The sequence below is a fragment of the Crocodylus siamensis genome, chromosome 2 (assembly GCF_052110815.1).
Source record: "Crocodylus siamensis isolate JL-2025a chromosome 2, ASM5211081v1, whole genome shotgun sequence".
In the NCBI taxonomy this organism is placed as follows: domain Eukaryota; kingdom Metazoa; phylum Chordata; order Crocodylia; family Crocodylidae; genus Crocodylus; species Crocodylus siamensis.
The window spans coordinates 26,772,374-26,799,206 of NC_143396.1; the positions used below are offsets into that span (position 1 = coordinate 26,772,374).

The 26,833-nt window shown below is 41.3% G+C and overlaps 1 protein-coding gene across 3 annotated transcripts in view; it reads right to left on the reverse strand.

Moving 5' to 3' along the window:
- The window catches only part of STK32B (serine/threonine kinase 32B), a 334,464-nt gene that overhangs the window by 248,111 nt on the left and 59,520 nt on the right, over positions 1-26,833 (reverse strand). For all 3 annotated transcript variants that reach the window (XM_090035573.1, XM_090035574.1, XM_090035571.1), the window contains 2 exons: positions 26,395-26,450; positions 10,370-10,521 (listed from right to left, as the gene is read on the reverse strand). In XM_090035573.1, the coding sequence (XP_089891699.1) occupies positions 10,370-10,521; positions 26,395-26,450 (208 nt within the window). The remainder of the gene's footprint in view (positions 1-10,369; positions 10,522-26,394; positions 26,451-26,833) is intronic.

Here is a 26,833-nt window from a genome sequence, read left to right on the forward strand (position 1 = left end):
GTTCCAGCCAGGTTTCTATCCATTAGCTATCCTTTTACAGGCTCCAGCTCCAGACTAATCATGCAGAAAAGAAAGGGGTTGGTTGGTTACAGGTCCTCCAGCTCCCATCATACTTGTAGCCTTATCCTTGTAATGTTCTTGGGTGAAAGGGGAACCATGATAGGGTTGAAAGACTTCAGACAGCATTGGCAGGTTAATCATTTCTTCCTGTTGAGACCAAGGACCCAGTTCGAAACCGTAGCTATAAACATATAGAGCTGGCCAGAATGAATCTGGGTAGTATTTGCATTCAAGAGGCTTCTGAACTATAAGCTAATTTGTGGAAGAATCCACATAGGGACAAAGTTTGAGAAGCTAGGAAATGGCCAAGGGAAGCAGTAAGCCACATACCTTAATCATCCTTAATCAATGAGCTCCAGTACGCTGGTGATACTGGTGTGTGTGGTAACTCAGAAGCAGACCTTCAAGCAATTGTCAACATCTTTACTGAGGCATGCAAGAAAATGAGATGGATGCTTAACATTCAGAAAACTAAAGTTCTCCAACATCAAGCTCTGAATGAGCAGACCCTGGCTCTGATCATTCAGATTCAGAGTGAGACTGGAGAATGTTAAGTATTTCTTGTACTTCAGAAGCCATTTCTCACAGAAGGCTCACATCAACAAAGAAATCCAACACTGCCTCAAATGTGCAAGTGCAGCCTTTGGATGCCTGAGGAAGCAGATGTTTGAAAATGGCGACATCAAATCCAAAACCAAACTCATAATTTATCAAGCAGACATAATCACCATCTTATGGAGCTGAGATATGCACAATGTACAGGAGACACTTCAAGTCACTGGAGAAGTACCATCAACACTACCTTGTCATGACAGTGAAATGCCCTGCTTCACCCAGAACTGTTCTGGGTCAGCCTGGAACAGTATGAGGTAAGGCAGGCTATTGTGATCCTGCAGCAAAGCTCCAGAACTGAGCCTTCTAGGAACTTACATGCAGTTTGCTGCTGTCCCACCTCCATTCCATATATTAGGTAGGAGGTACATTTCCATATGCACCAGACCACTCTAGTCTGAACAGACAGGTGCCTAGGAATTTTTGAAGTCCAAAATGTAGCTGCTGAATTTATGGGCCTAAGACCTTTTGTGGCCACTGAAGCAAGAATAGTCCAGATCACTTTTTGCAACCTAGGCATCCAAATGCCTCCTGAATCCTTTTTGCGCAACTGATTTCCCAATCTTGGTTTGGTCCCTAGACTATCTTGCCTCTTTGTCTATTTAGATACAGTGATGGAATTAGTTATGTTCTTTGTACAGCACTACCAACATACTTAGCCTTTGATAGGCAGATAAAAAGATAGAGTCTTTTCCCCAGAGAATATATATATAATCCAAGGAAGAAAGGCGATGTAAGAGAGCAAGAACTGGGTATTATGTCTCGACAGCTCCATTAGTTTTAAATGTAATACTAATGTTTCTGTATTAGCATCATAATTTGAGTGTGTTCTCATTGATCCTTTTATGGGCAAATGTGATTTCACTTATGCCTTTTAGTTGTAGTTTGAACAAGATTCACAATTGTCAAGGTCCTCTCTATTCCTAACTAAGCTACTCTGAATTATTTACACGATATAAAATGTCAACAAAAGCTCCCAATAACAGTTTTAATGTGAGACAATTCTAAGGTTGTGTATATTTTTTTGAGGAATAATACATTTACAGAAAACCACAAAGTCAAAGTGTTATAAAAGCATTAAGCACTTACTCTGGTTACTAAACAGCACAACATGACTTTGGCACATATTTTGCATATGTGAGTTGATCGACTAACCAACTCTAACCTTTCCGTAATACTGAAACCTCTACAAGAGTTTAGTATAAAGTAGTAGTTTTGAGAGTGAAATGTTTCCCCCAGGGCTAGCACCACCAAACCTACATAGAAAACAAGACCATATGTACAACATATGGAAACCTTTTCTGTACCATATATAGAAAAGAGATCCCTGCATTGCATCCCAGCCAGCACATCCTCTGTGAAGCCCTTACGCAGGATTGAAGTCATTCCAAGATCTTTATGACAGACCTGAACAGGGACAGATTAAGACACAGGCACTTATGTCTAATTTATCAACTCATATGGAGACAAAATAGCTATCAGCTTTCATTGAATAACAGACACCAACTGTTACATTTATGACTAAAACCGTCAGAACATGAAATGAGTTCAACCAATGCAGCCATGTCTGCCTGAAATTATAGCTGAGACCTGGTCTCTGCTCCTTCTTGGACTGCCAAAACTGAAACCCCATGCTCAGGGAGTTGCTGCCAATGGTCTCCTAGCAGGATTTCTTGGGAGCACAGCACAATCACCCCATTATAGTCCTGCTGCAGTAGCCTCGGAAGGGAACCCTCACAGTGAAGAGTGATGGAAGCCTGCCTTCTTCCTTTGGGATGGGCTCAGCTGCTGAAACACAGGAAAAGGTGATCTGAGAAGGCTAAAGTGGAAAGATGGGCAGGCAAGTACACCAACCTGCTTTTTCTTTATTTGAGGGGACCTACCTAAATTGTGATTTTGTGGATTTCATGGAAACTGCAAAATCCAGGCTTGCCTGTGAAATCTGTGGGGGAAAAAAAACCTTAATAAAATATTTTTATGAGTCTTCCCTTCCCAGATGGGTTTTTATTAAATCTTCCTCTTCTTGGTGGAAGTGACATGAAGGGGGCAGCAGACAAGATGGCAGCTGAGGGTGGAAGGGAAGATTCCACCCTGCCTTCCCAGGCCTCTCCACCAATCATAAATGAGGGGTGGGGCCAGACAAAAGGCAGCCAACAAAGCGGTGGCTGCCTCCTTGTCCTGCCTCCCCTTCAGGAGCTCTCCACCAATCAGCACTGAGGGGCAAGGCTACCATGAAATGCCTATAAAATGGGCTCTTCATGATGGAACAAAGCTGTGAAAATGGCTTTGCCTTGCCACGAGTTAAGTGGGTCCCTATTTATTTGTCTCATCTGATTACCTCCTTCAGACGCGGCATAGCAACCGGCAGGACAAGACTGAGACCACTGGCACTTTAAAATGGTGTACCTTGGATCCTGGGTTGTGCTACAGTTGCCCAACGCAGGAAGTGACTATGACCCTAAACACAGAACAGCATGTTAACTCCTAGTGTATGATGTAATACACTTATATCAAAAGTAAGGATTTTTTTCAGTGCCTTGGAAGATACAAATTTGTTCATAGTAAATCCCGTATAAAGAAGCTTCTTGGGTAAAAAAAAATATTTATTAGGGGCATTTTTCTCAGTAAGGATAAAGTAGATCAAGAAAGGATTGAAGAATGAAGAAGGAAATGGCAAATGAAATAAAAATAGCTATCACAGAGTAGGTAGTGAAAAAGAGCAAAAACCTTAAGTCTTCCAAAGGCTATTTTCAATATATGTCCTTTAATTTTCACTTTTAAGATGAAAGTACTGACACACAAGTCTGATGATATACATTTTGAGGTAGCAATGATTGCTTTCAGGAAGCAATCAATCACCAGAACACAACTCTGTAGTTTGATTTAAAGCATGAAGCTGACATTAGCATTTAATGCCTTATCATCATTATGTGATTCAACAGAAACACAGAAAAAATGGAAGGTATATAACATTAAGTTATGAGTTTTATAATCACTACAATAAATATGATGAGGTAGTGGTGAATTTCAACTGGCTTTTGCAGTTATTTTTAAGATCTGCAACATTGAACCTATAGTAACCTTTAGTTTTACATACAGCAGACAAATCACTAAATTCCAAGCATACTGACCCATGTCCAGCTTTCACACCCACACACACACTACCTAACATCTTAAGCACAAGAAGGAGGTCAAGAGGAGACTAGACAATCACCTTCCTGGGCTCACCTGACCCCCTGCTTGGTTCAGGGGTCTTATCTTTCCTGCTTGGTGCAGGGGACTGGACCTGATGATCTTCTGAGGTCCCTTCCGACCTTACAATCTATGAATCTATGAAAAAGCTTTCATATGTCTTCCTCTTCTAACATCCTGCTTCCTACTCCACTGAAGACCCTCTGCTCTTTATCCCTTACCTTGCCAAGTCTCTGATGGCTCTATCTCAGTTCCCTAAACAAGGTTTTTACTCCTTTCCATGTTCAACTCTCTCCCTTGTTCTTGTGGCCTTTCTGCAGCAGCAGATGGGGTATCCTCCATTTTAAAACTATGGGCTAAACCCATGTCATTCTCACCGAAGCATAATCAGGATTTAAATAGAATCAAGGTGCCTATGTTACAAAAACAATTTGGATTAACCCTAATCCAGAGAATACAAAAACAATCATGCAACTAGATTCATCAAATGCCTTTTTCTTGGCCTGCAGATTTTTAGGAGCCTAGATTTTGGCTGCCATGCATGTTCAAAAATTGTCCAGATTAGCATGTAAAATTCAACCTAAGGAAGAGGGGACAGTGGCCTAACAACCCAGTACTTAGGACGCTCACCCAGGAAGTGGAGACCTGGATTCTCTTCCGCCTCAGAAACTAAAACATACATTCTCCACCTCCCTGAGAGTGATTCCCCACAGCCCTCCTTTAGAAACTAAACCACTGGGCAGGCCAGAGTATAACACTAATGGGAATAGGCAGTCAAAAAGCAAGAGTGAGCCTGACAGTAGCCCAGGGGTAAAGACAGTGGAAGCTCCTGCTCTCAAGATTGGCTATGCATTTACATTAAACTGTCTGTGGTTAAAAATGGGAAGACATTCTGGGAGCGAAGACCAGAATCCAAGACCCTACCCTGCCAAAGCAGTGCTGTCCTCACTGGACTAGAGCCACAATTGCTTTTCCTTGCTTTCCTTCATGTCCTGAACCTTGCTCTTTTGCATGCCCAGTATGCCTGCTTCAAGAAGGCAGTGTTTTACCACCTAGCTTAGTTTATGGCCTGACAATTAGAGTACTCTGGCCATGTTCAAGACTAAATGTGGAGCTGTGCTTTATAGCAAGATCAGTGTTGCTGTTGGTGTGCATTATATATCCTGATTCAGTTAAGTACCTCCTAACGGGTGGTATGATTTAGATCCCAAGATACTGGAGGTGCATAATGGACAACTCTGAGCCTAAACTCCAAGGAAGGGTGGTACACACCCCTGTCCCTTTAACTTCTTACTGGCTTGCTGTAGGTTCCTCCGTGCTTAGCACCCCAGCCCTTGGGAGGTGCTTAGGACTCCCCATTCACAGTATAGGGATCTTATTGTGCCTCACTTTGCCAATTTGGATCACCTTCCAGGGCAAGTCCTCTACTTTTTAGATGCCATGAAACTTAAGTGGAGTGTCCTATAAAAACTTGATTTGGATCTTGCCCTGTGTTTGTATTTGCTGATTTCTTGTTTTATTTGAAATTGAAATTGGCAATCCTCTGGTCCTCTGGTACGGAGAATGTTTTAATCTGAGCTGATAGCCTATTGTCATAACCTTGAGAAAACAAGTCCCTGTAAACTTCCTACAAAATATATGCACAGCCCAGACAATATATATAGTGACTCAATACATATATTGAGTATGCATGTGACTCTAAGAAGGCAGCAAATACTACTTTATCTGATGTTGATTATATCAAACATATAGTTTTAACTTCATTCTCTTCAACGGATACTGAAATGGATTAATTGGCAATTTAAATCAGAAATAATGGTTTTAAGCAAAGTTACAGAAAGGAAGATTGCCATAATGTCCCACAGTTCTACTTTGAGGACTGAAGTGGAAATGATGTTTTCTCCCATCTCCATTAACAATTTAACTATTTTCAACATCAGGATTGTTGGGTGAGGAAACACAACTGGCAGCAACCATTGTCAGCAATTTTTTTCCTATCCCTTTAGAGTAGCTAGTAGAGTAGCGTAGCTAGAATATTCAGAAGTTGCAATGAGTCTAGGTCTATAGTCAAAACTAAAGGTTTCAAAGAGGTTGTAAAGGAAAATGACAAACTAAGCAGTAGCAAATCTCTAGGACTTGATGGCATTCATCCATGGGTCCTGAAAAAGCTCAGACAGGAAATTGCAGTACTCCTAACTGTAGTATGGAACATATCAGTAAAGACAGTCTTGGTACCAGACGACTGGAGGGTTACCAATGTGACACCAATCTTTAAAAAGAGCTCTAGAGGGGACACAGGCATCTAAAAGCCAATGAGTCTAACTGCTGCTTCTGGAAAAAGGATAGAAACTATAATAATGAAAAAAGAATTGTTTAGCATATTGAAGTACATAACTTGCTGGTGAGGAATCAGCATGGTTTTGTCAAAAGGAAATCATGCTTCACCAACCTACTAGAGTTCTCTTAAGGTGTTATTAAGCAGATGGATCAAGGTGATCCAGTTGAAATAGTATATCTGAACTTCCAAAAAGCTTTTGATAAGGTCTCCCACCAAAGGCTGTTAATTAATTTAGTCAAGGGGGTTACATGGCAGGTCCAGTCATAGATCTGTGTTGGGACTAGAGCCATTTATCATATTTCTAAATGATGTGGAAAAGTGTGAATAGTGAAGTGACCAAAATTTTGGATGACAAAAAAATATTCAAAGCAGCAAAGACTACGGCAGATTGTGAGGAACTACAGAAGGATTTGCACTATTGAGCAAATGGGCAGATCAATGGCAGATGAAATTCAAAGTGATGCACATGGGCAAAAATAACAAACTGTACCTACACTATGGTGGGCTCTACATTAGCTATTAATTATCACACACGAAAGAGATCTGGGAGTCTCTGTGGATAGTTAACTAAAAATATTTGCTTGGTGTTCAGCAGCTGTCAAAAATGCAAACAAAATGTTAGGGCTTATTAGGAAGGGAACTTTGAACAAAACGTCATTATGACCCTTTATAAATCCATGGTGTGTCCACACTTCAAATACTGTGCCCAGTTCTAGTCTCCACACCTCAAAAAGGATAAAGAAGAACTAAAGGAGGTACAAAGAAATGCAAGAAGGATGATCCATGGTATGGAGGGGCTTCCATATGAAGAGAAATTAGAGGCTAGTCCTATTCAGTTGTAAGAAAAGAGACACTTGGGGGACATGGTAAGGGTTTACAAAATAGTAAATGGTAAAGAACAGTAAATTATTTACTCTCTCTCACAATACAAAAACTAGGGATCACAAACTGAAACCATTAGGTAGTATGTTTAAAACTAAGAAAAGGAAGATTTTTTTCATGCAGCATGTAATTGAAGTGTTGAACTCATTCCCACAAAAGGTTGTCGAATCTGACAAGTTAGCTAGATTCAAAAAAGGGATTGAACAAATTCTTGGAGGAATGGTACATCAACAGCTATTAAATAGAGGAGTTAGGGGTACTGCCTCTGAATCAGAACTTCTAGACCTTAAATGCTAGAGGCTGAAAGTGGCAGAAGGACAGAGGAAAATCCCTGGTCAGAACCTGTTCACTCTTCCTTTCAGCATCCTCTCTCTTCCCTTGTGTGAAACAGAATACTGGGCAAGATGGACCTGTGGTCTGACCCAGCAATGGCAGTTCTTACTTTTGTATAGCATAGAGAGGTTAAATTCAACTCCTCAGATGAATCCTGATCTAAACCTAAAGAAGGATGGTTACCAAATGGGTCCTTTAAGGAAAGGTAAAGGAGTTTGACCTGATGGTACCCTTGTGTAGAGAGGATAATAATACGACTCGTATAACATTAAATGTTAAACCTAGAGAACCATGTAATAATCCTTGGGTGAAATTTTGTCAGGAACTGGCATTTCTACAGCTCATTTATCTGTGCCTGAAGTATGAAAGACAAACAAAAGGGCAGATACAAACCTGGGCTGCTTTTCATTTTAAGAAGAAATCCATCTTACAAAAAATGCCTATAAAAGTGATAACATTGGCTACAAGGGTCACATATCTTTACACGTTTATTCAATTTTAGTTTCAGAATGAAATCTATAAATCAACCCCAAAATGGTTTTTGAAAAACTTTGGAGTTTTCCTTAGAGCTATTATTTACCATTTACAAAGAAAGCCTATTTTCTGTATCAGATGTTAACAAAGACCATTTGTATTTCAAATAATGTGATTTATATGTTCTGCTGGTGGAGTTAAATTTAATAAAAAACAGATAAGATGCATGAGCCTCATAAAGCCTTTTAAATGGGTCTTCTGGAGCAGAGCTTATACTTTGTCTATATCATCTCTTCTGTGTATTTGTAGATTTTCAATATAGTGGGCCAGACTCCCTGCTGGAGTTGCTTCTTTGACTTAATGGTATAAATGACCTCAATAGACCTATTGACACCAGAGCATTTTACCTACTATTTTGAGCGCAGACAAACTACCTCACAGAACCTTGCGAGTTTCTGACTTTACAATCAACTTTAGTTTTACAGGGGGTGAAAGAAACATTCAGCTCTTGAGCTGAGCAACTGGCTAACACTCTACTTTGATAATTTAATTGTACACAGGAAGCTTCCTTGACCAAGTATTCTTTCAATATATCAACCCAGTTTTCCTAGTTTCAAGAAAGCCTTGAGAGATGTGACATTATGCATTTCACCTTACTGAAGCACAGTGGCAGAGCAGGTTATCATGTTTCACTAGAGTTTCAAGAAGCGTGCATGTGAACCTTGCTTTGGACTTATGGGAAAAGCTGTTTTCAGATGAGATGGCTGTAAATACATACCCAGTTGTTCAGGCTTGCATGCAGAAGGTGGACAGATATGATACTAGCCACACAGCTCCTTTCTGTGCCTTCAGCTACAGAAACTGGCATGACTTAACCGTGCTAGGCCCACAGTGTTAGGCTTCTGCGGAGCTTTGAAGGTTTCATAGAGCCTCTTATCTGGACATTCCTAGAAACACAGTCTATTTCTAGCCAACATCATAAAACACACTCCTAAAATATCTAATTCATTTTAACATCACCTTCAGAAGCTCTCATACTATAATAACAGAACTCGGAAGGCAAACTATTCCAAAATGGCCTAGCCAGAAGGAACATAACCCTAGGTCATCTCGTGGCGCATATACCAGGAGACGATGCACTCTTTTAAATGTCATATTCTCATTTATAAAATGATCCTCTAACAGCCTCCAGGCATGCAAACAACAACACAAAAAATAATAAAATAAGCAAAACTTACCAGAAACAATCACAATTTAAACAAGAAACCAAAACAATACAATAGTTGCAATTTAAGAATTGTTATCCTTTTCTGCTTCTTTTGCACATTAGTACAATGAAAATTGACCCCATGAAAAGGAATTTCCTGGAACTGAATGTATGCCTGCTACCCTGGTTAGTTTGATCTAAATGTAACACCTGTATATAGTCTCTGATATCCATGTGTGTGGCTGGAGGCAGCCAATTATCCTAGCAAGGCTTGGATGCAGTTACTGAGGGATGGAGATATTTTTCATACCATTACCCTTCATACCATTCCCAAAATAGAAGAGCATTCTATGGAATGATAGAGGGTATCTCATTTAGAAAGAGGGAAAAGTCAAACATCAAAATATCTCCATAATATCATATGTTTGAAGAGGCCAGAATAATCACTAGAGTGTAGCCATCTCTTTTTGAACTTTTCATCCTCTAGCTCTTGACAAATATCTGTTATTTTTCTTATTTCCAGAATACTGCAGCTCCCGGTACATATCCTCACCTTCATTATCGCAAAGCAGGTCTACAATTTCCCTTTTTCTCTGCTTTTTATGAATTAAACAACCAGAATAACTGAGATATCCCTGGGTAATTCATTGAAGTCACATAATTTACATTCAATTGCAGTGAACCAGGGGATAAAGTGATCATTTCACTTCCAAGAAAATGGTCCTTAAAACATTAGTGGAGAAGCTTCAGGAAGTATTCCAGCCAGTATTGATGAGAATGGGAATAGGGAATGAATGAAGAACACATTCTTTTTTTTCCAAACAGAACTTTAGCTGAATTTATCTAGACTTTCCATCTAGTTAACTCTTTGATAGTGAGTTACTGCATTCTTTAGTTTTATCTGCATTGACAGGTACGCCCTTGCTCTGAACATTTCTGTTCTTTCATAAAGATATGTATTATGATTTCAGTAAACTTATTATCAATCTCTTAGCCAAACTGGGCTTAAAGAAACTGGTAGCCCTGAAAAGACCTGTATATTTGCACAGCTACAGGAATAAATTAGAGAGAAAACAAACTATAAAGTGAAAAAAGCAAATTGTTATGTTTAAATATTGCAATGTGAAAGTTCATCCTTAAAATATTTGTGAAAACAAAAGTAGCAGAAAAAACAAAGGACCTCATTTTTAAAAGAAGAACTATCAAGAATGCACTTGATGTTTCTAAGTCACAGTAGGCGCATGAGAGATTTGTAAAGAAGGTTCACTTACCATAGGTTGACTAGGAAGGGATGCTCAAGGCCTTGCATGATTTGTAGCTCCCGAAAAACATTTCGGACTTCATCTCTCTCAATGCACTTCTGCTTATTCATATATTTCATGGCATACATTTTCTTGGTGTCTCTCTTCTGCACAATACACACCTAAATTGACAGCAAAGGGAAAAGCAAAGCATGAGAATCTACAACAATTACTGAAAAAAATCTGTAACTTAAAAAGACAAGCCTTCTTTCTGTCATAATTGTTACTACAAGATACTATAAACACTGCTCACCTGTAAAACCCTGAGGAAGACCCCTACTTTAGCTCTTTCTTAACACTTTTCATCACTAGATCTCAAAGCACTACACAAAAATAGGTCTGTTTTTCAGATGAGAAACAAAGACCAGGCTGGTGAGATGATTAACCCCAAAAAATCAGCAGGACCATAGCAGAGCCCAGAAAGGATCAAGTCCACTAGGTAGTGTGCCTCTCTCAATTAAAAAATGTCCACTGTCCTCATTCCCACAGGCCCGTACATACATCTTAATTACAGCATAATAATTAGTGCCTGGACCTGCATGTCTCTGATCATCTACATTTCAGAGATGCTCTCCCATAAGTAATAGGGATGGAAAAGATGATCTCTGCATGTTTTTCACAACAATCTAATCTCAGGCAATAGAACACTTTACTTTGTGCTGTTTTTGTTCTTTTGAAAAGTAGTACGGACTCAAGAAGAATAAAAGAAACAATATTGCCATTCCTGTCTGTATTAGCCATCAGGTTTAGTGTAGTCCTTCTTCTGAATAGAATTAGACAAACATGCTTAAGGAGCAGACATCTCTAAATACCATTATGCTGAAATGGGATTTCTGAAAAAGTTCTGAAAAGTGTTACTGAAAGGCTAAGTGAAGATGTAGCTGTTCTGATGGCAAACAGTGATGTCACGTTCACAGCAAGTGCTCTGTTCTTCAGTGCAATGATATAGGTTAAGGATTGCCTGAGATCCTTTCACGTTGAACATTCCTGTTCATGTAGATATTTTGTTAAGTCAGACCCTTGCTAGTGCTGCAATACATTTTCTAGTATTAGGCATTATTCCAAATTAGTATTTATATTATAGTAGCAGGCACAGGCTCCAATTAGGATCAAGTCCCATTATGCTATGCACTGTATACACATGCAAAATAACTGCAAGCAAGAACTGTACTCCTTCCCTAGTTCCTTAATGTCATATAAAAGGGCTTTGAAACATCTGTACCTGGCCATGAGAGGATTTACTAGCACAAATACTTTGAGTGATTTGTAGATGACTTGCAACACCTAGCAAGTCCTGTCACAAAGTGAGGAAGGACAGGACACTAAGTGACCCCAGCTCTATAAACTTGGTTACGTAACTCAGCAAACCCCAAGGCTAACTTATACCACCTGTCTAACAGCTGTTTTGCAGTGTTTTAAAGCCACCTCAGCACTTCCTCCCTCTGCAAGTTCTGTGTTGCACCTCTTGGAGAGGAGAGATGTAGCACAGAGTCTCACCTCTTGTCTTTCCCCAAATGCTGACATATTAAGGGACAGATTTTGGTATTTATATTCACAGTTAGAGGCAATTTGCACCAAACTCAGTCCTGTTAATTTCTGTGGAAATACCTCTTGGGTAAGCTGCAGTCCAACCTGTACGAGGATATCAGAATCTGGCCCTAGGAAAGGACAATTCAAGCAGCTATATAGAGCTACATGTCTTACCAGAAAGAACAAAATACAATCTGCCTCTCAGATTATCAGGGTTGATTTTTTTTTTGTAGACATTAGAGCAGAGATGAATCTTGAAAGTTTCAAAGAGGGAAGAAGGTAGAGTGCAGTAGTTCTGAACTTTTTTAGACTCAAGGCCCCCCTCAGAATAATGCCAGCTCTTACCTTTCACTAATTTTCTTGACTACAGAAACATAATAGAGCAATTTTCTCCATTGCAAAGAACTCAGAAAGAGCACAGCAGGCCAGGATGGTTTCTTCAGGACACTATGGAATCTTATTTGAAATCTCTGGTTTTACTTTATGAGGTATATGGAGGTGTTTGCTTACTTAAAAATGATAATATTAAGCCCCACATGGCTGCACCTGTAAAAGGATCTCACAGAACCCCAGGGTGATGCAACACCCTCTTTAAGAATCACTGATATAGTGACAATACAACTGAAAGCCATTTAAGTTAAAACGCCTTTTCCAAGGAGAGTTTTGGAAGTTTGCTTTCAGTGCATTGGCGACACATAGGGGGTGCATGTGCACCCACTAAGATTGGCGGTGCACTCCCTGGGAGAAGTGCCACTGATGCTGCTGGCAGTGGTCTGAGCTACCCACCTCCCTGCCGCTGCCTGCGAGAGCTCCCTGCTGCCATGTCCCTGCCGGTCACCATGCCTCCCCAGCCTCCAGGGTCGCACGTCGTTCACATTTCAGTGGGTGCATCTACATGTGCAATTTATTGTGGTATTGCCAGGCATGAACCATGACAGCAATGCTACTACACAATAGTTACAAGCTAGTGCTCAGTAGCTCATTGCTACTGCACTGTAGCATCTAAAATAACTGTGCGGCAACAGGACTGCACAGTAATGCCAGTTACCACACAGTCATTTAGTACTTGTTTAAGCACATGTGTAGACATACCCTGTAAATTTATTAATGCCACTGTAAGATAGTGCTGTCAGCAACAGTACTGTCCTATGGTGGAGTCATGTATTATACTGAAATGCATGTGTGGACAGTGACTGGGAAAACAATGCTTTGAGCCAAAGCAGAGCAACCAAGGGGTGGCAGCGCACAGCTCAGCAGTTTCAGCACTCTTGTGCCCAGCCAGCCCCTCCTCTGCCTGACACCACCACCTGGAGCCCCAAGCTGACCCCCTTAACCTGCTGCCAGCCCAGGACCGCTCCACCCCAGCTCAAAATGCTGCTGTCCTGGGTACACATATAGACAGTGCACATGTGTAGCAGGTGACTACAGTGCAAACTGCTCCAGAGTGTATCACATCACATTAATTGCATGTGTAGATGCAGCCAGTGATTACTTATATAAGAAATGGTTGTAGAATACAGCAGCTGTACAATAAAAACTCAAATGAGAAAGGTCAGCCAATGCAATGCAGTGAATAGCCTCATGTTCAGACAAGACTGGGTTTGGATAATTACTCAGCCTAGAAAGACACTGAGGTAAAATTGGAAAGTTGGGTAGACATAAAGGAGATAACATGGTCATCTTGATACTACTGACAAGGGGAGTGTTGCCACCATTTTCCTACAGTTTTTCAGAAGGAAATGTAATCAATTCCTGGGCTGCTCCCAGATGCTCAGGAAAGCAGCTTTAGCTAAGAATGTGCTCGTCCACATAGTATGATTCCTACAACATTAAAAAATGTGAGGATCTTGCTACCACTGTCACTTGCAGATTAGATTATCACAATATAGCCCACCTGAGGCTATTCTACAACCATCCAGAAGCTGAACTAGTACAGAATGTGGCCTTTCTCAAATTAAATCATGTGCCTCAAGGAGGGAACATTTCAGCAGTGCTACATAATCAGCAATAGCTGCCAGTAATTTTCCAGATGGAGTTCAAGCTGTTAGTTTTAATGTATAAAGCCATAAGAGGTTTGGAACCTGGTTACTTAAGACTCTCTCTCACCCAGTACAATACTAGCACAGCTGTCATCAGTAGAAGTGCTTGAATTACAGATCCTTGGTTTAAGAAAAGGAAGAGGATGCCCTGCCATCAGCTGTGAAGAATCCTGTTTTCTCCCTTAAATCCATTAGAGCCCAGATTTGCAGTATTTCCAGCAAAACCAATAATTTATCTGAGTCATTTCCCCAGGACATGGGTTAAGAATGAATATTTGTTTTGTGTTGGGGCTATATGTAATAAGATATAGAGAGAGTATGATATGCTTGCTATAGTATTATATGATCTTGAATTTTAAATGATGTAGTGATGAAGTGCATGGGGTTGAAAGATAAGTGTTAAACCAAAAGAATTACTGATACCAGCAAAAGGTTTGTAGACTTTGGAAGTGTGTTGAAATTAGTGTTCAGACTTCAAACCCAATGTGATTCATGATGAATGGAGCTAGCTTAGAGCAGTTTAAGCCTTTTGTCTTAATGTGAGTTATCCCATAAAAGCTAGATTCTGGCATAGGCCATGCACCCACACAGGAATACAAGATGTCTCTTCACACTCCTGTAGGAACTTGTTTAACACTTGGTCCAAGCCAATTATAGTGATAATTACTTGAATCCCTAACCCCAGAACAAGTGAATGAAGAGGTAGGAGGGAAGGGCTAGAATGGGTTACATTGATTCTTAACAGCACCCAAATGCTTCAGCCAATAGAAATAAGATAAACCATCAGCAAGGTACTTTTCTGAGCTTCCAGCAGAAATTGGGGTGCAGGAAATGAGCTATATTTCCTTCCGTGGAGTCATTCTGGGCCATGCCATCTGTTTCTTTAGTTTCCTTGAGCTCTAATGAAGCCCTAAGGTTTTACGCTCCATTAACTTGCAATGTTAAGGTCTGAGAGTATCAGGTGTGATTTAAATACTACTTCTAATTATCTTTCCCAATGACAGGAATCCAATTAATTATGGAAAACAAGGACAGCTATGATTGGGCTAAACCCACTAGTGTTACATCATGGTGAAAATTATGTGATTTTTTTTTACTTTTTGGCCAAGGGAAGTCTGAATGTTAGTAGGGGTTCAGGGTAACAATACATGACTTATAGGCTATATAGGAGCAATAAAAGCAGCTATAATACAAGGGAACAGGGTAATTTTGTTAGGGTAAGAGTTGAAAAATATAAGATGGTGGGAGAGGGAGATGAAAGGAAAGCAAAGTGCTCAAACTTGACAAAGCATTATAGGACTGTACAAAGCAAGTGTTTCAACGTGACTCTTGGTTCCCAGTCTGAAATTAAGTGGTTGTTTATAGAATGCTGGATGCTGCAAACCAATTTCCTGAATCAATTTGTAAAATACAACTCTAATAGATTTTGGCTCACTATCCACAACCCAGAAGTCATTCACTTACATGAAAGCACAGATTCTCTCATAAAACTTGGCCAGGACTGCCAGGTTTGCTCAGAAGCTATCAGCTCAGTTCTCTTAAAGAGCTTACTTACTAAGAGGACTATGGGGATTTCAATGGGACTGTTGATAGAGAAAGGTATTGAGTTTAAATGGACCAGGTAGTGGTCTTAAGGTAACGATATAGAAGAATACACAGTGTGTCAATTCTGTAGTAATTACTAGAAATTAAAACATGTTTAAAGAGATTGATTAAAAAAATTTAGAGAGGAACTGAGGAGACTCTCTACTTCTGATTGTGAGAGTGCTCAACACCTCTAAGAGGTATTCATGTCAAGAGTCCATGTCATTATAGTATGCATGCACAACACATAAAAGACAGTCTTTTCTAATAAAAAACCCACTATTCTATCCAACTATCTGTTTATGTGTAACAGGTCCATGCCCAAGAGGCAGCCATTTGATTCCTGCCCTGCTCCATCTCTAAGGTATGCTCCCTTTGCTTTTGCCTACCATGCCTTGATATTTTTCATAGATGTAGAAAGAACGCTGCCTATGGGTCTTAGAGCAAGCCTTGGTCTATCTTCCTGCCAGCAGATTCCTTCTCTTGAACCCCAGTGATCCCAAGCAATCCTTCCCATTAGGCATGCCTTTCTGGCCTGCACATGCCCCAGGGTACCTGTTGCCTTATTGGGTGTTCATGGCCTCTGAACTCCCCTACAGCTGCGCCCATGCCTTGCAGGTGTTACCACTTCTTCACATCAGTGGGGACTAGGCTCCTATCTCCTCGCCTGTAAATTCAGGTCTCTACTTCTACTAATTCTCTGTCGCTCTTTGGCTCTAGGCCTCTGGCCCTTTCTGCTCTCTGTCACCTCTAAGGTTGTGGGGTCCCTTGCCTCATCTATTCTCTGCCCCTCTTAGGCTCTGAGCTCATTGGCTCTATCTGTGCTCTGTTTGAGCACTTCTGGGACCTCCACTTGCCCCTAAAAGTCCCATCCCAACCCAAGCCCTGAGTCTTATTCTCCTTGCAGCAAGCATTCATAGATGCTAGGGTTGGAACAGATCATTGAGTCTGACCTCCTGCCTAGGCAGGAAAGAGTGCTGGGGTCAGATGACCCCAGCTATGACACCTATCCATCCTCCTCTTAAAGAACCCCGAGGTAGGGGAAAGTATCACCTCCCTTTGGAAGCTCATTCCAAATTTTGACCACCCTTACCATGAAGAAGTTTTTCCTGATATCTAACCTAAATCTGCTCTCGGTCAGTTTGACTATTGTTCCTTGTTACCCCAAGAGGCACCATGGTGAACAGAACATCTCTGATTCCTTGCTGTGCCCCCCTAATGAATTTGGAGATGGCCACAAGATCACCTTTCAGCCTCATTCATTGTCTTACGGGTATTATCAGGGCATTCCAGAAATAGACAGAGCCTCTTACTGCAGCTTTTCATGGCAGAAGCTCCTCACTCTGAAGCTAGCAGGGCCAGAGTACCTGCCCAGATTCAGGCACTGGCTTTGAGTCCCCTAAGGTGAGCCCCATCCCATCATGTAACTATGCAGGCACTCAGGGGTTTCCCTTCTGTGCCTGATGACCAGCCTGCACTCCCTGCTGGGACCTAGCTCTGTTTTCTTCAGCCCAGTTCCTTCTGGGCTGCCTCCTTGCCTGCCTTTGGTGCATTTTACTGTTCTTCCTCCATTCCCTGGGTGAATTACCTTCCCAGGGTTAGCCTCTTCTTGTGACCAGCAAACTGTTTGTTTGCTGGCAACCCATTCATTAGCATTTAGCTTGTTTCCTAGCTACCAGTCCTCCCTGATTCAGCTTAGCCTGCCACACTACCTTCTGGCTCCCTGTTACAATGTTTTCCAACATATAATGCCATATTTACTTGGGTTAACTATCCATTTTTTCTAAAAGCTTTCTACCAAAACCTAGGGTAAATCCATTATGCACAACCTAGAGAAAGGCTGGAAATGTATTAGCACTAAAAAAATGTTGTAATTTGGTATTCAGTCATCACCGCTACTTGCCCATCTACATGATCTTACAGAAAGGACTGAGTGAAAAGCAGAACTAATGTATCACATAACATGGGTTTGAGTTCGTTCCATTCTTCTACAAATCATTTTTTCTACAAATTTTAAGACAGAGGTGACCAACCTGTGGCATAAGTGCCACAAATGGCACAGATAGCCTCTTTGTGTGGTGCATGGCAGATTGGAGAGGGGACAGGCAGCACACCATTGGATGGGGAAGGAAGCAGAAAGCAGAGCAGAAGTTGAGGCAGGGAGCACAGGGCTGGCATCAGAAAGCATAAGGTGAGGTTGGGCAAGGAGCACAAAATAGGGAGTAGAAAGAAGAGCAATAGATTGGGCAGAGTGGCACTCAGGAAGGGTGCAGGATTAATTTGTGGTGTGCCTCCTAAGAAGGTTTGGCCCCACTGTTTTAAGAGTTCCTTTAAATCTGCTTTTAAAACTTAACTGTGATCATCACATAGATAATTTATTTTTCCAAATTTTGAGACACGATTTCAGTATGCAACTATTACCTTAGCACAGCTCATGCATGCTGCATGAGTAAATGGAGGATTCCTTAAAATGAAAGAGATTTTCATGGAAATACTGAAATAGTTTCTGAAAAAAAATCAAAATGGAGGCTGATGTGGATATTACTATAAACATTTCCAGTCATTGTTATAGGAGCCATGCATGATCCAGCCATCCATGATCCTCAAGGCATTTTTATCATCTAGCTAGCCATCTGCTAAGAAAAAATATGAAAGACAATCAACACCAGTACTGCTACCAGATGCACTATTGCTCATCATAAGGGTAGGGAAAAGCTGAGAAACCTCTGTGGACACTAGGGACTGTTGTTGTTGATGTCATGACTGTGTGGATTGTTTAAATATGTTCAAATGCATAAAGACAATTTGGCACATGGGCACAACCAGTGCACCAATGAAAATGGGAATGCACATTCTGTGGTCACGGATTCCATCTCTGTGCAAGGAAATTGGTTGATTGTATACATAAATGGGAAGGCAGCATACAGTTGCCACATTTGCACATAGAGACCCATGACACTCAACCTCTTGTGGTCATATTACAAAACATATTTATTTAGAATGTCTTTGGGAATATCATTAATAGAACGTCAATAACTGCAGAGCTAGAGCTGGTATTGCTGCTGCACTATCAGATAAATCCAGCAGCAGCCACTATCAGTTTGCTTTGGGGATATGCAGTGCTTATTTTTAAAGTCCCTTTTATGATGGTGGGGTTTTTCTACTGCTATATTTAGCAGCTGTCACTAGCCTTGCTTGTGATTAAATCTGAAGACAGATTGTCTCCACTCTCACCTTTCTCAAAGCTAGCAGCTGAAAAGAACCACACAAGGTTCAAACTCCAAGTCCCCCTCCTCCGGGACAGGGACTGCTGGGAGTCACATTCCTTGCTGAAGAACACATACTTGTTACTGCATTTCTCATCTACTCCCAGAGACTCGCAATCCTAGGAGCCTTGTGCTGAACAGCAGTTGCTTGGGGAGGGGGAAAGACTCAAAAGGAGGTGAAGGTGAAAAATTATCACCACATACTCTTGGTCACAACTAAGCTGTTCCTTTGTCTCTCAGACAGATTAGCTGAAACTGAAGAGCAATGTATAGGGATACAGTACAGCCAGTCCTTGGACTTACAACACAATTGGTTCCTGAAAACTGCATCTTCAGTCAAAATGTTGTAATTTGGAAACAATTTTCTCATAAGAAACAATGTTATAAATGGGGGCTTGGTTCTTGAACCAAGGTCCAATACCCTATTTTCCCTAAAAATACCCCAGAATTTTGTACTCGATCAATTATAGATGAGTAATATAACTACATTAATGAATTTATGTTGTAGATAGCAATCATATTGATTTGGAAGGACTTCTTTGAGGTGGCTTCGCTGGACTTTTTGAAAGGCTCTTGGTTGGACTTTTTGAAGGGATGTTGGCTAGAGTCTTCATAGTTTCATAGTTTGTAGGGTTGGAAGGGACCTGAGCAGATCATCAAGTCCAACCCCCTGCCATGGCAGGAAAGAGTACTGGGGTAAAACGATCCCAGCAAGGTGATTGTCAAGCCTCGTCTTAAAGACCCCCAGGGTAGGAGCCAGCACCTCTTTGCTTGGAAGTTGGTTCGAGATAATAGCCACCCTGACAGTGAAGTAGCGCCTCCTGTTGTCTAATCTGAATTTACCCTCTGCCAGCTTGTGATCGTTATTTCTAGTCACTCCTGGCAGTGCTCGGGGAAACAGGGACTCCCCCAGTGCCTCTCTGACTCCCCCTCTGACTAATTTGTAACAGGCCACTAGATCCCCCCTCAGCCTTCTCTTCTGGAGGCTCAACAGGTTCAGGTCCCGTAGCCTCTCCTCATGGGGCCTGCCCTGCTGCCCCCAATCAAGCAAGTGGCCCTCCTCTGGACCCTCTCCACGTTGTCCACATCCCTCTTGAAGTGCGATGCCCAGAACTGGATGCAGTACTCCAGCTGGGGCCTTACCAGTGCTGCATAGAGGGGGAGGATCACCTCCCTGAACCTGCTTGAGATGCATCTGTGGATGTATGACAAGGTGCAGCTGGCCTTCCTGACTGCATCCCCACACTGCTGACCCATGTTCATCTTGGCATCAGTGATGACTCTGAGATTCTTTTCTGCCTCTGCGCTGATGAGAAGAGAGTTCCCCAGCCTGTAGGTATGGTGATGGATCTTCCTCCCCAGGTGCATCACCTTGCACTTGTCAGTGTTGAATCCCATCCTATTCTCGTCCACCCACCCCTATAACTTGTCTAAGTCTGATTGTAGCCTATTCCTTCCTTCTAACATGCCCACATCCCCCCACATCTTAGTGTCAACAGCAAATTTGAACAGGGTGCTTTTTACCCCCTTGTCCAAGTCACTGATGAAGATGTTGAACAGCGCGGGCCCGAGGACCGAGCCCTGTGGAACCCCACTGCCCATATCCCTCCAGGTCGAAAATGACCCATCCACCACCACTCTCTGGATGCGGCCCTCCAGCCAGTTGGCGACCCATTTGACTGTGTGGGTTTTGACACCACAGTCCCCCAGTTTCTTAATGAGAACGGGGTGAGAGAGACTGTCTAAGGGCTTCTGAAACTTCAGAAAGACTATGTCCAATGCTACCCCTGCATCTAAGGATTTGGTGACCTGGTCATAGAAGGCCACCAGGTTGGTCTGACAGGACCTGCCTCTAATGAACCCATGTTGGTTGCCCCTAAGCATGATCTCCCCTGCTGGCCCTCATGGACATGTGCCAGAATAATTCTCTCAAAAAGCTTACCTAGGATTGAAGTAAGACTAACTGGCCTATAGTTTCCTGGGTCCTCCATCCTCCCTTTTTTGAAGATGGGAACCACACTGGCCCTCTTCTAGTCCTCTGGAACCACACTAGAGCACCACACATGCTCGTAAAACCGTGCAATGGGTCCTGCAATGACCTCAGCTAATTCCCTCAGCACTCTGAGGTGGAGATCATCCAGACCAGCTGATTTAAATACCTCCAGAAGTTCCCTGACTAGATCCTCCCTGACCCTTGGCCTAGCTGCACTTCCCTTGGGCCCTGAGAGGAGCCTGGTGGGGGGGCTGGTTTGGTCCCTGCTCAGGAAAATGGAAGCAAAGAAGTCATTAAATAAGTTAGCTTTGTCGTCTGGTGTGACGACCAAATTTCCTAGCATGTCTTGCAGGGGCCCCATGTTACCTGGTACCTTCTTTTTGTCCCCTGTATATTTAAAAAAGGACTTCTTGTTGTCCTTGACCCGGGAAGCTACTCCCAGCTCCATCTCCGCCTTGGCCTTCCTGACTGCCCCCCTGCATCCCCGAGCAACTGCAGTATAATCCTCCCTCGTGATGGCCCCTCCCTTTCACTGGGTGTCCTTTTAGCTAGAAAACATTTCCGGATGCTTTTGGTGAGCCATGGGGGCTTTTGTGCCCTCCTGCTCCCTTCCTTCCATGTTGGGATAACCTCCCTTTGGGCTTGGAGGATCTCCTTAAGGAGCAACCACTCTTCTTGGGCACCTGGCTCCCCTCCCCTCTGGGACCTCAGTGCTTCCCTAACTATTCTCTTTAGCTCACTGAAGTCCACCCTCCTGAAATCTAGGGCTGCTGCCTTGCTGCAGGCCTTTGCCACCTTGCGCTGGATGGTGAATTACAGCAGGCGATGATCACTGTTGCCCAGGTAGTCGAGGACCTGCAGCGCCCTCACCGCAGGCCCCTTCTCAGGAGTCTTGGCTGCAGGTTTTTCTGGAGTCTTGTCTTCTTTCTTAAAGTTAGACAAGACTCCAGAAGTTTGGACAGATGTTCTCCAGAGAGATGAGTGACGCAGCCAACTTGTTCGCTGGTGTGGCATTGCATCGGATCAAGAATTATGAAGTCGAAACTGATGTTATAAAGTTGAAACAGGGTGTCAATTTATAAATGCTGTAAGTGCAAAACATTATAACTCAAACCATTGTAAGTTGAGGACTGCCTGTATATCAAGACTGTGCCTGATCAATGCAGTCACACTCCATGCTCCTAGATACCAGTGTCTATGGTTCATTTCCATAGTCAGAGACCTGAGGAAGTTTCACAGAAGCTGGGAAACAGGTGTCATAGCTGTGGCTACATGGCACTAGGAAATTTCCCTGACATGGGGAAATCCCCAGCTGCTCCTTTAGGATATGAACAGCAAGTATCTGGCTTAGTATCCTTTTATATTAATTCAAGATCAAATATGCATGGTAATGATGTCAAGGAGCATTTCTGTTCCATGATAGTGCAATGCATTCCTTTGGGAAATCTGCAGATTGCTCCAGAATATTTTGGACATTGTTCAGTAAAATAAGCTCTAAATAAGTTCTATGGGCTTGACTTTGAGGTCATTGTATCTGCTTACATCTGAGGTACTATCAAATGTATACTGCCAGATGAGAATCAAGACCAAATCCTGTCCCTGCATCTTAGAAGAATCATAGTAGGAAGTGTTAATACATTCAAATTATAATTCAAATATAATTTAAGAAGGTCAGATTGTTCAATATACCTGCCAAGATGAACAGAAAACTTGAAAAAGATTGGTACAATAATATCCCTGGAAACTAGATGCTACAGCTGAATACAAATTATCCTGCTACAGTGAGACTAAAATTACAGGGTTACATCTCCAGTAAAGCTAAATGAAAGTTAAATAAAAATTATAGCATTCATTCCTAGTCAATACTTTATTTATTGATTGTATGATCTCCAAAGATTTAAATTTGTCTGATGACAATACTGTTTTACAAAAATATTAAGGAAAAAGAATCTAGCTAGATTATGTGCAAGAATGCAATCTACTTGTCATGGCATAAAACAACAATGATCTGTTCTAATATTAGGAATGTAATTATCTATTTATTCTTTTAATGTATTCTCTTCTAGTTTTCCTTAGAACAAATATGGAATATGGTACTGCAGGCCACTCTTGAAGAATGTCTGACCAATTTTAGTATTACTGGAAATAGTACCATACTTGAATTCATAAAATGCCCTAAATATTTCAAATAACATGGTGAAAAGTTAGGAACATTGGTGCCGGTACAGATGAGGCACAGAAAGTGAGCTACGTAAAGCCCTGGAGCAAGTTAGAGAAAAGCCCATGGGATTTTTTCCACTAAATCCAGACACACACTGAACTGGAAGGCCAAATCAGGATCCAAACTTGGAATACTCAATACTTGAGCCTATCTGTGACTAATGTGCAGTTTCAGCTGGCAGGGGGCCCATTTCCAACACAAGGGTAAGTAATCCTCTTTACTTCACAAAAAATATTTTATTTCTTATTTTCCCTTTCTTCATTGCCCTTCTGTACCCTGCTCACAGACAATGAAATATATCTTCACTTTCCATTAATAGAAAATACTACTTTAGCTACAAGAATTGATCTGCCTGGTTTAACTTAATAAAATATTGCACTTCAAAGAGAATGGGGCATGTTGAGAGAGATTCATTTGAAGATCTGGTGACCATGTTAGCAAGACAAGGGGCTAGATAGTCTATGAATTCTTATATAAACACTATTGATCTAAATACTGAAAATTAACTGGCAACAAACAAACAAACCCCAAACAATGGCAATAACAACACAGGATGCCAAAAAAAAAAAAATTAAAAATGGTGAAAAAACGTTTCCTTAAGGCTGGGATGTGGGTGGGGGGAGTTGCTGAAAGAGTTAGGTCCAGTGGAAGAGAAGGACTGCCAAGGAGCTCCATGTACAAAAGTAGTTGAGTTGTGTTGAGTTTCTGCCTGGCTGCCATATGAGCTGCCTCGTGTGGCAAAACCCTGCAGAGGCTGAAGGCTGCTGTAGCAACTACCTTAATTAAAAAAACTAAATGAGAAAAATGAAATGAGAGAGAGTCAGAGTGTCTTAAAAGAATTCTATGTCAGTCATAATAAAAAAGAAAAAACAGTTCAAGAAAAAGTGCTGAACTTTACACAAGTGCAGTGCTCCAAATGCACAACATGAAATACAGACATTCATTGGGTAAAAGCACAGTTTACCAAGATATGGAAGCACCTTTGTTCACAGGGATTAGATGATTGCATCATTTGCTGGTGCTTTCTACCAACAAGACGTTCTAGAAGATGATGGTAGGTTAAATTGCCAGCAGGATAGTTCATACCTGGATGGCAGAAGAGTGACTACCTGAGAAAAGACTTTTTTGAAGCTATTTTCAATATGTCTTGCTGGCCTTGTATGAGATAGGCCAACTTCTTTTGGGTTTTCATCTTTCACTCTTCGAAAGAAACAAGATATTATCTGGAAGTTGTGTTCCAACTTGTGTTAAAGACTAGACTGTTATATGGACAACTGACAATATTAAATTTTCATGTTAAAAGGGAGCAAATGTGTGTATAATTTTTTTATATTACTCCGTATATGTTCTAAGGAATTGTGACAGTAAATTAAAATGATAAAAAATTCAGAGTACTGCAGCCAGCTGAACCCAAAGCAAATTCTCATTACCAAAAGTCTGCTGAAGAGAGTCCAATAAACAAGGTTTTCTTTTTTATTTCACCCAACAACTTAGCCTCTGAAAAGATCATAATGCTGTCTTTATCCTTCTTCCTTTGCTAGCTACAGGTGATGGGAAGAGACAGGTATACTTCGGGAAGTCAGTAATATCCAGGATGAAGTAGAACAGGAGAGGGCAATTATTTTGGGCAGAGGGCCACTTAGTGAGTTTTAGCAAACCATTGTGGGCCACATGATAGGCAGCCCAGGGCAGATAAATATTAATTTTCTAAATTTTTTAGGGGCCCAGCAGGCCGGATAGAATGACCTCGCGGGCTGCATCTTGCCCCTGGGCTGCATTTTGCCCACTCTTGAGGTAGAAGAAGCTTTGAGGTAAAAGGGAGAAATGTAGGAATGTTTCCAGTGGTTAGGATAATTTGGGCATGCCTCTGAATATTATTCCTGACTCAAACCCACACTCTAGACAATGGAATCAACAATGAGGTTTGTTTGATCTGCCATTCTCACAGTGTTGCGTGACAGTAAACAGTCACTGTGCCAAAGTTGCCTGAACCTCAGTAATCTATGATCTTGGTTTTACTTATGCACAGAATGCTCTTTCCTACACTTACACACAGGCAAACAAGATCAAGAGTGCTCAACCTCCAGCCCCAGAGCCAAATACAGCCTGTGGAGCCATGGTATGTGGCCCATGGGGCTCCACATGGACTGGGAAATGTGGTAGTGGGGGAGCAGTGGCAATTAACACTGCCACCCTTCCCCCATTGCCAAGTTCTCAAGCCCCGTGCTGCTGGATTGGGGCTAACCCACACCCCCTTCTCCATCTGATAAGGGCCAGGCCTTGGATGCTGGATCTCACCTCTGCATGGCCAGGCCTGACTGAGCCCCCCACACCCCTCCCATCCCACACACCAGATTGGGTCCATCAGCCACATCCAGCCCATGGATGGAACCTGGCCCATGGGGCAAAAAGGTTGAACACCACTGGTCTAGATAAGGACAAGAGCGTGGGGCCAGTGATTTGAGAATCAACTGTAAAATATTTCAGGCTCCTTCTGGACATAATGTATTCAAGGTTAAGGACCCAATCCTACAAACGTTTACTATTTATGTGTTTGATCATAAATTCAACAGTAACTCCATTGGACACAAAGGGCAGGAACTTAAGCAACTCTCTGAATCCAGGCCTCAATTATCCTCATTACTCGGTCTCCTATTCAAGTTATGTGCTATCTGAAGTAGTGGTCTCGAACATTTACTTAATATGATTCCAGCTAAGTGTGCAGCTTTACATCTACCTATATTAAAATTTAAAATGTTGATTATTGAAGACTTTGTTGTAACAAAGAAAGGTCATTCACTGGTGTATAAATGGGTCATTAATCTTCCTCATTTTAATGCATGCTCATTGATTTGAACAAGCATTTATTCAGTCATCCTAACTGTGGTATATTTTGGCTTGTAGAACTTCAGTGTATTGGACTCTATGTAAAAATAACTTTAGAATAGTTCAGTAATAAAAATGGATAAACAAACCAGGAGATTTCAAAACAAGATAATCCCTGTCTAACCAACCTAACTGAGCAGTTGGCTTCCACATTTTTTTCTTTGGTGAGGGGGAAGGGCTGATATTTGGGGGCTGATCTTTTTATATTTACTCCTGTTAAGTCCTACTGAGGAGATTTAATTATAATAATACAATTTATGCAATTCACTTAAATGAAAGCACTGTAGTTAGAGTAATTACATTTAATGTACAGCCAGTTACAAGTAACATGATTGTAATCTAAATTCTTTAAAAAGCAGGGATACTGCAAACTTACTTATCTCTATACAAGTCTAATCAGATTGACTGAGCATAATATATTTATACAAAAAAATCTGCTGTTAAGAGTTATCAGTACAAAATAAGGTGATTCTTACCTTTCCAAAACTCCCTTTCCCAATAGCCCGAAGTATTTGAAAATGGTCAAAATTAACTGTAAAAGAAAGTAGAAAAGAGAGAAATAACAGTTTAAGCGCAAAGTAAGAACCAGATTCAAGATCAGATATGAATTTAGATGCATGCAACTTATGATTTTATCATGTTTTGTCATATTTACTATTTTTCTTAAAGACTCAGATGTTGGAACTGAAAATCTTGGCTTTGAGGAAAAAAAATCATATATAAAAACTTAAAGGAAAAATGGGACTCCAAATTGGAGACTCAGATCAATAAAAGGAGCTTATTTTTGGTTTTAGTTTTAAATATCACAATATTTTTGCCCCTAATTATGATTTTCATCAACACTCAAAATTGGCATTACTAAGCTAATGGTTGTAGAAGCAATTAATGTTGGTGAAAAAGAGAGGACCCAGAAGA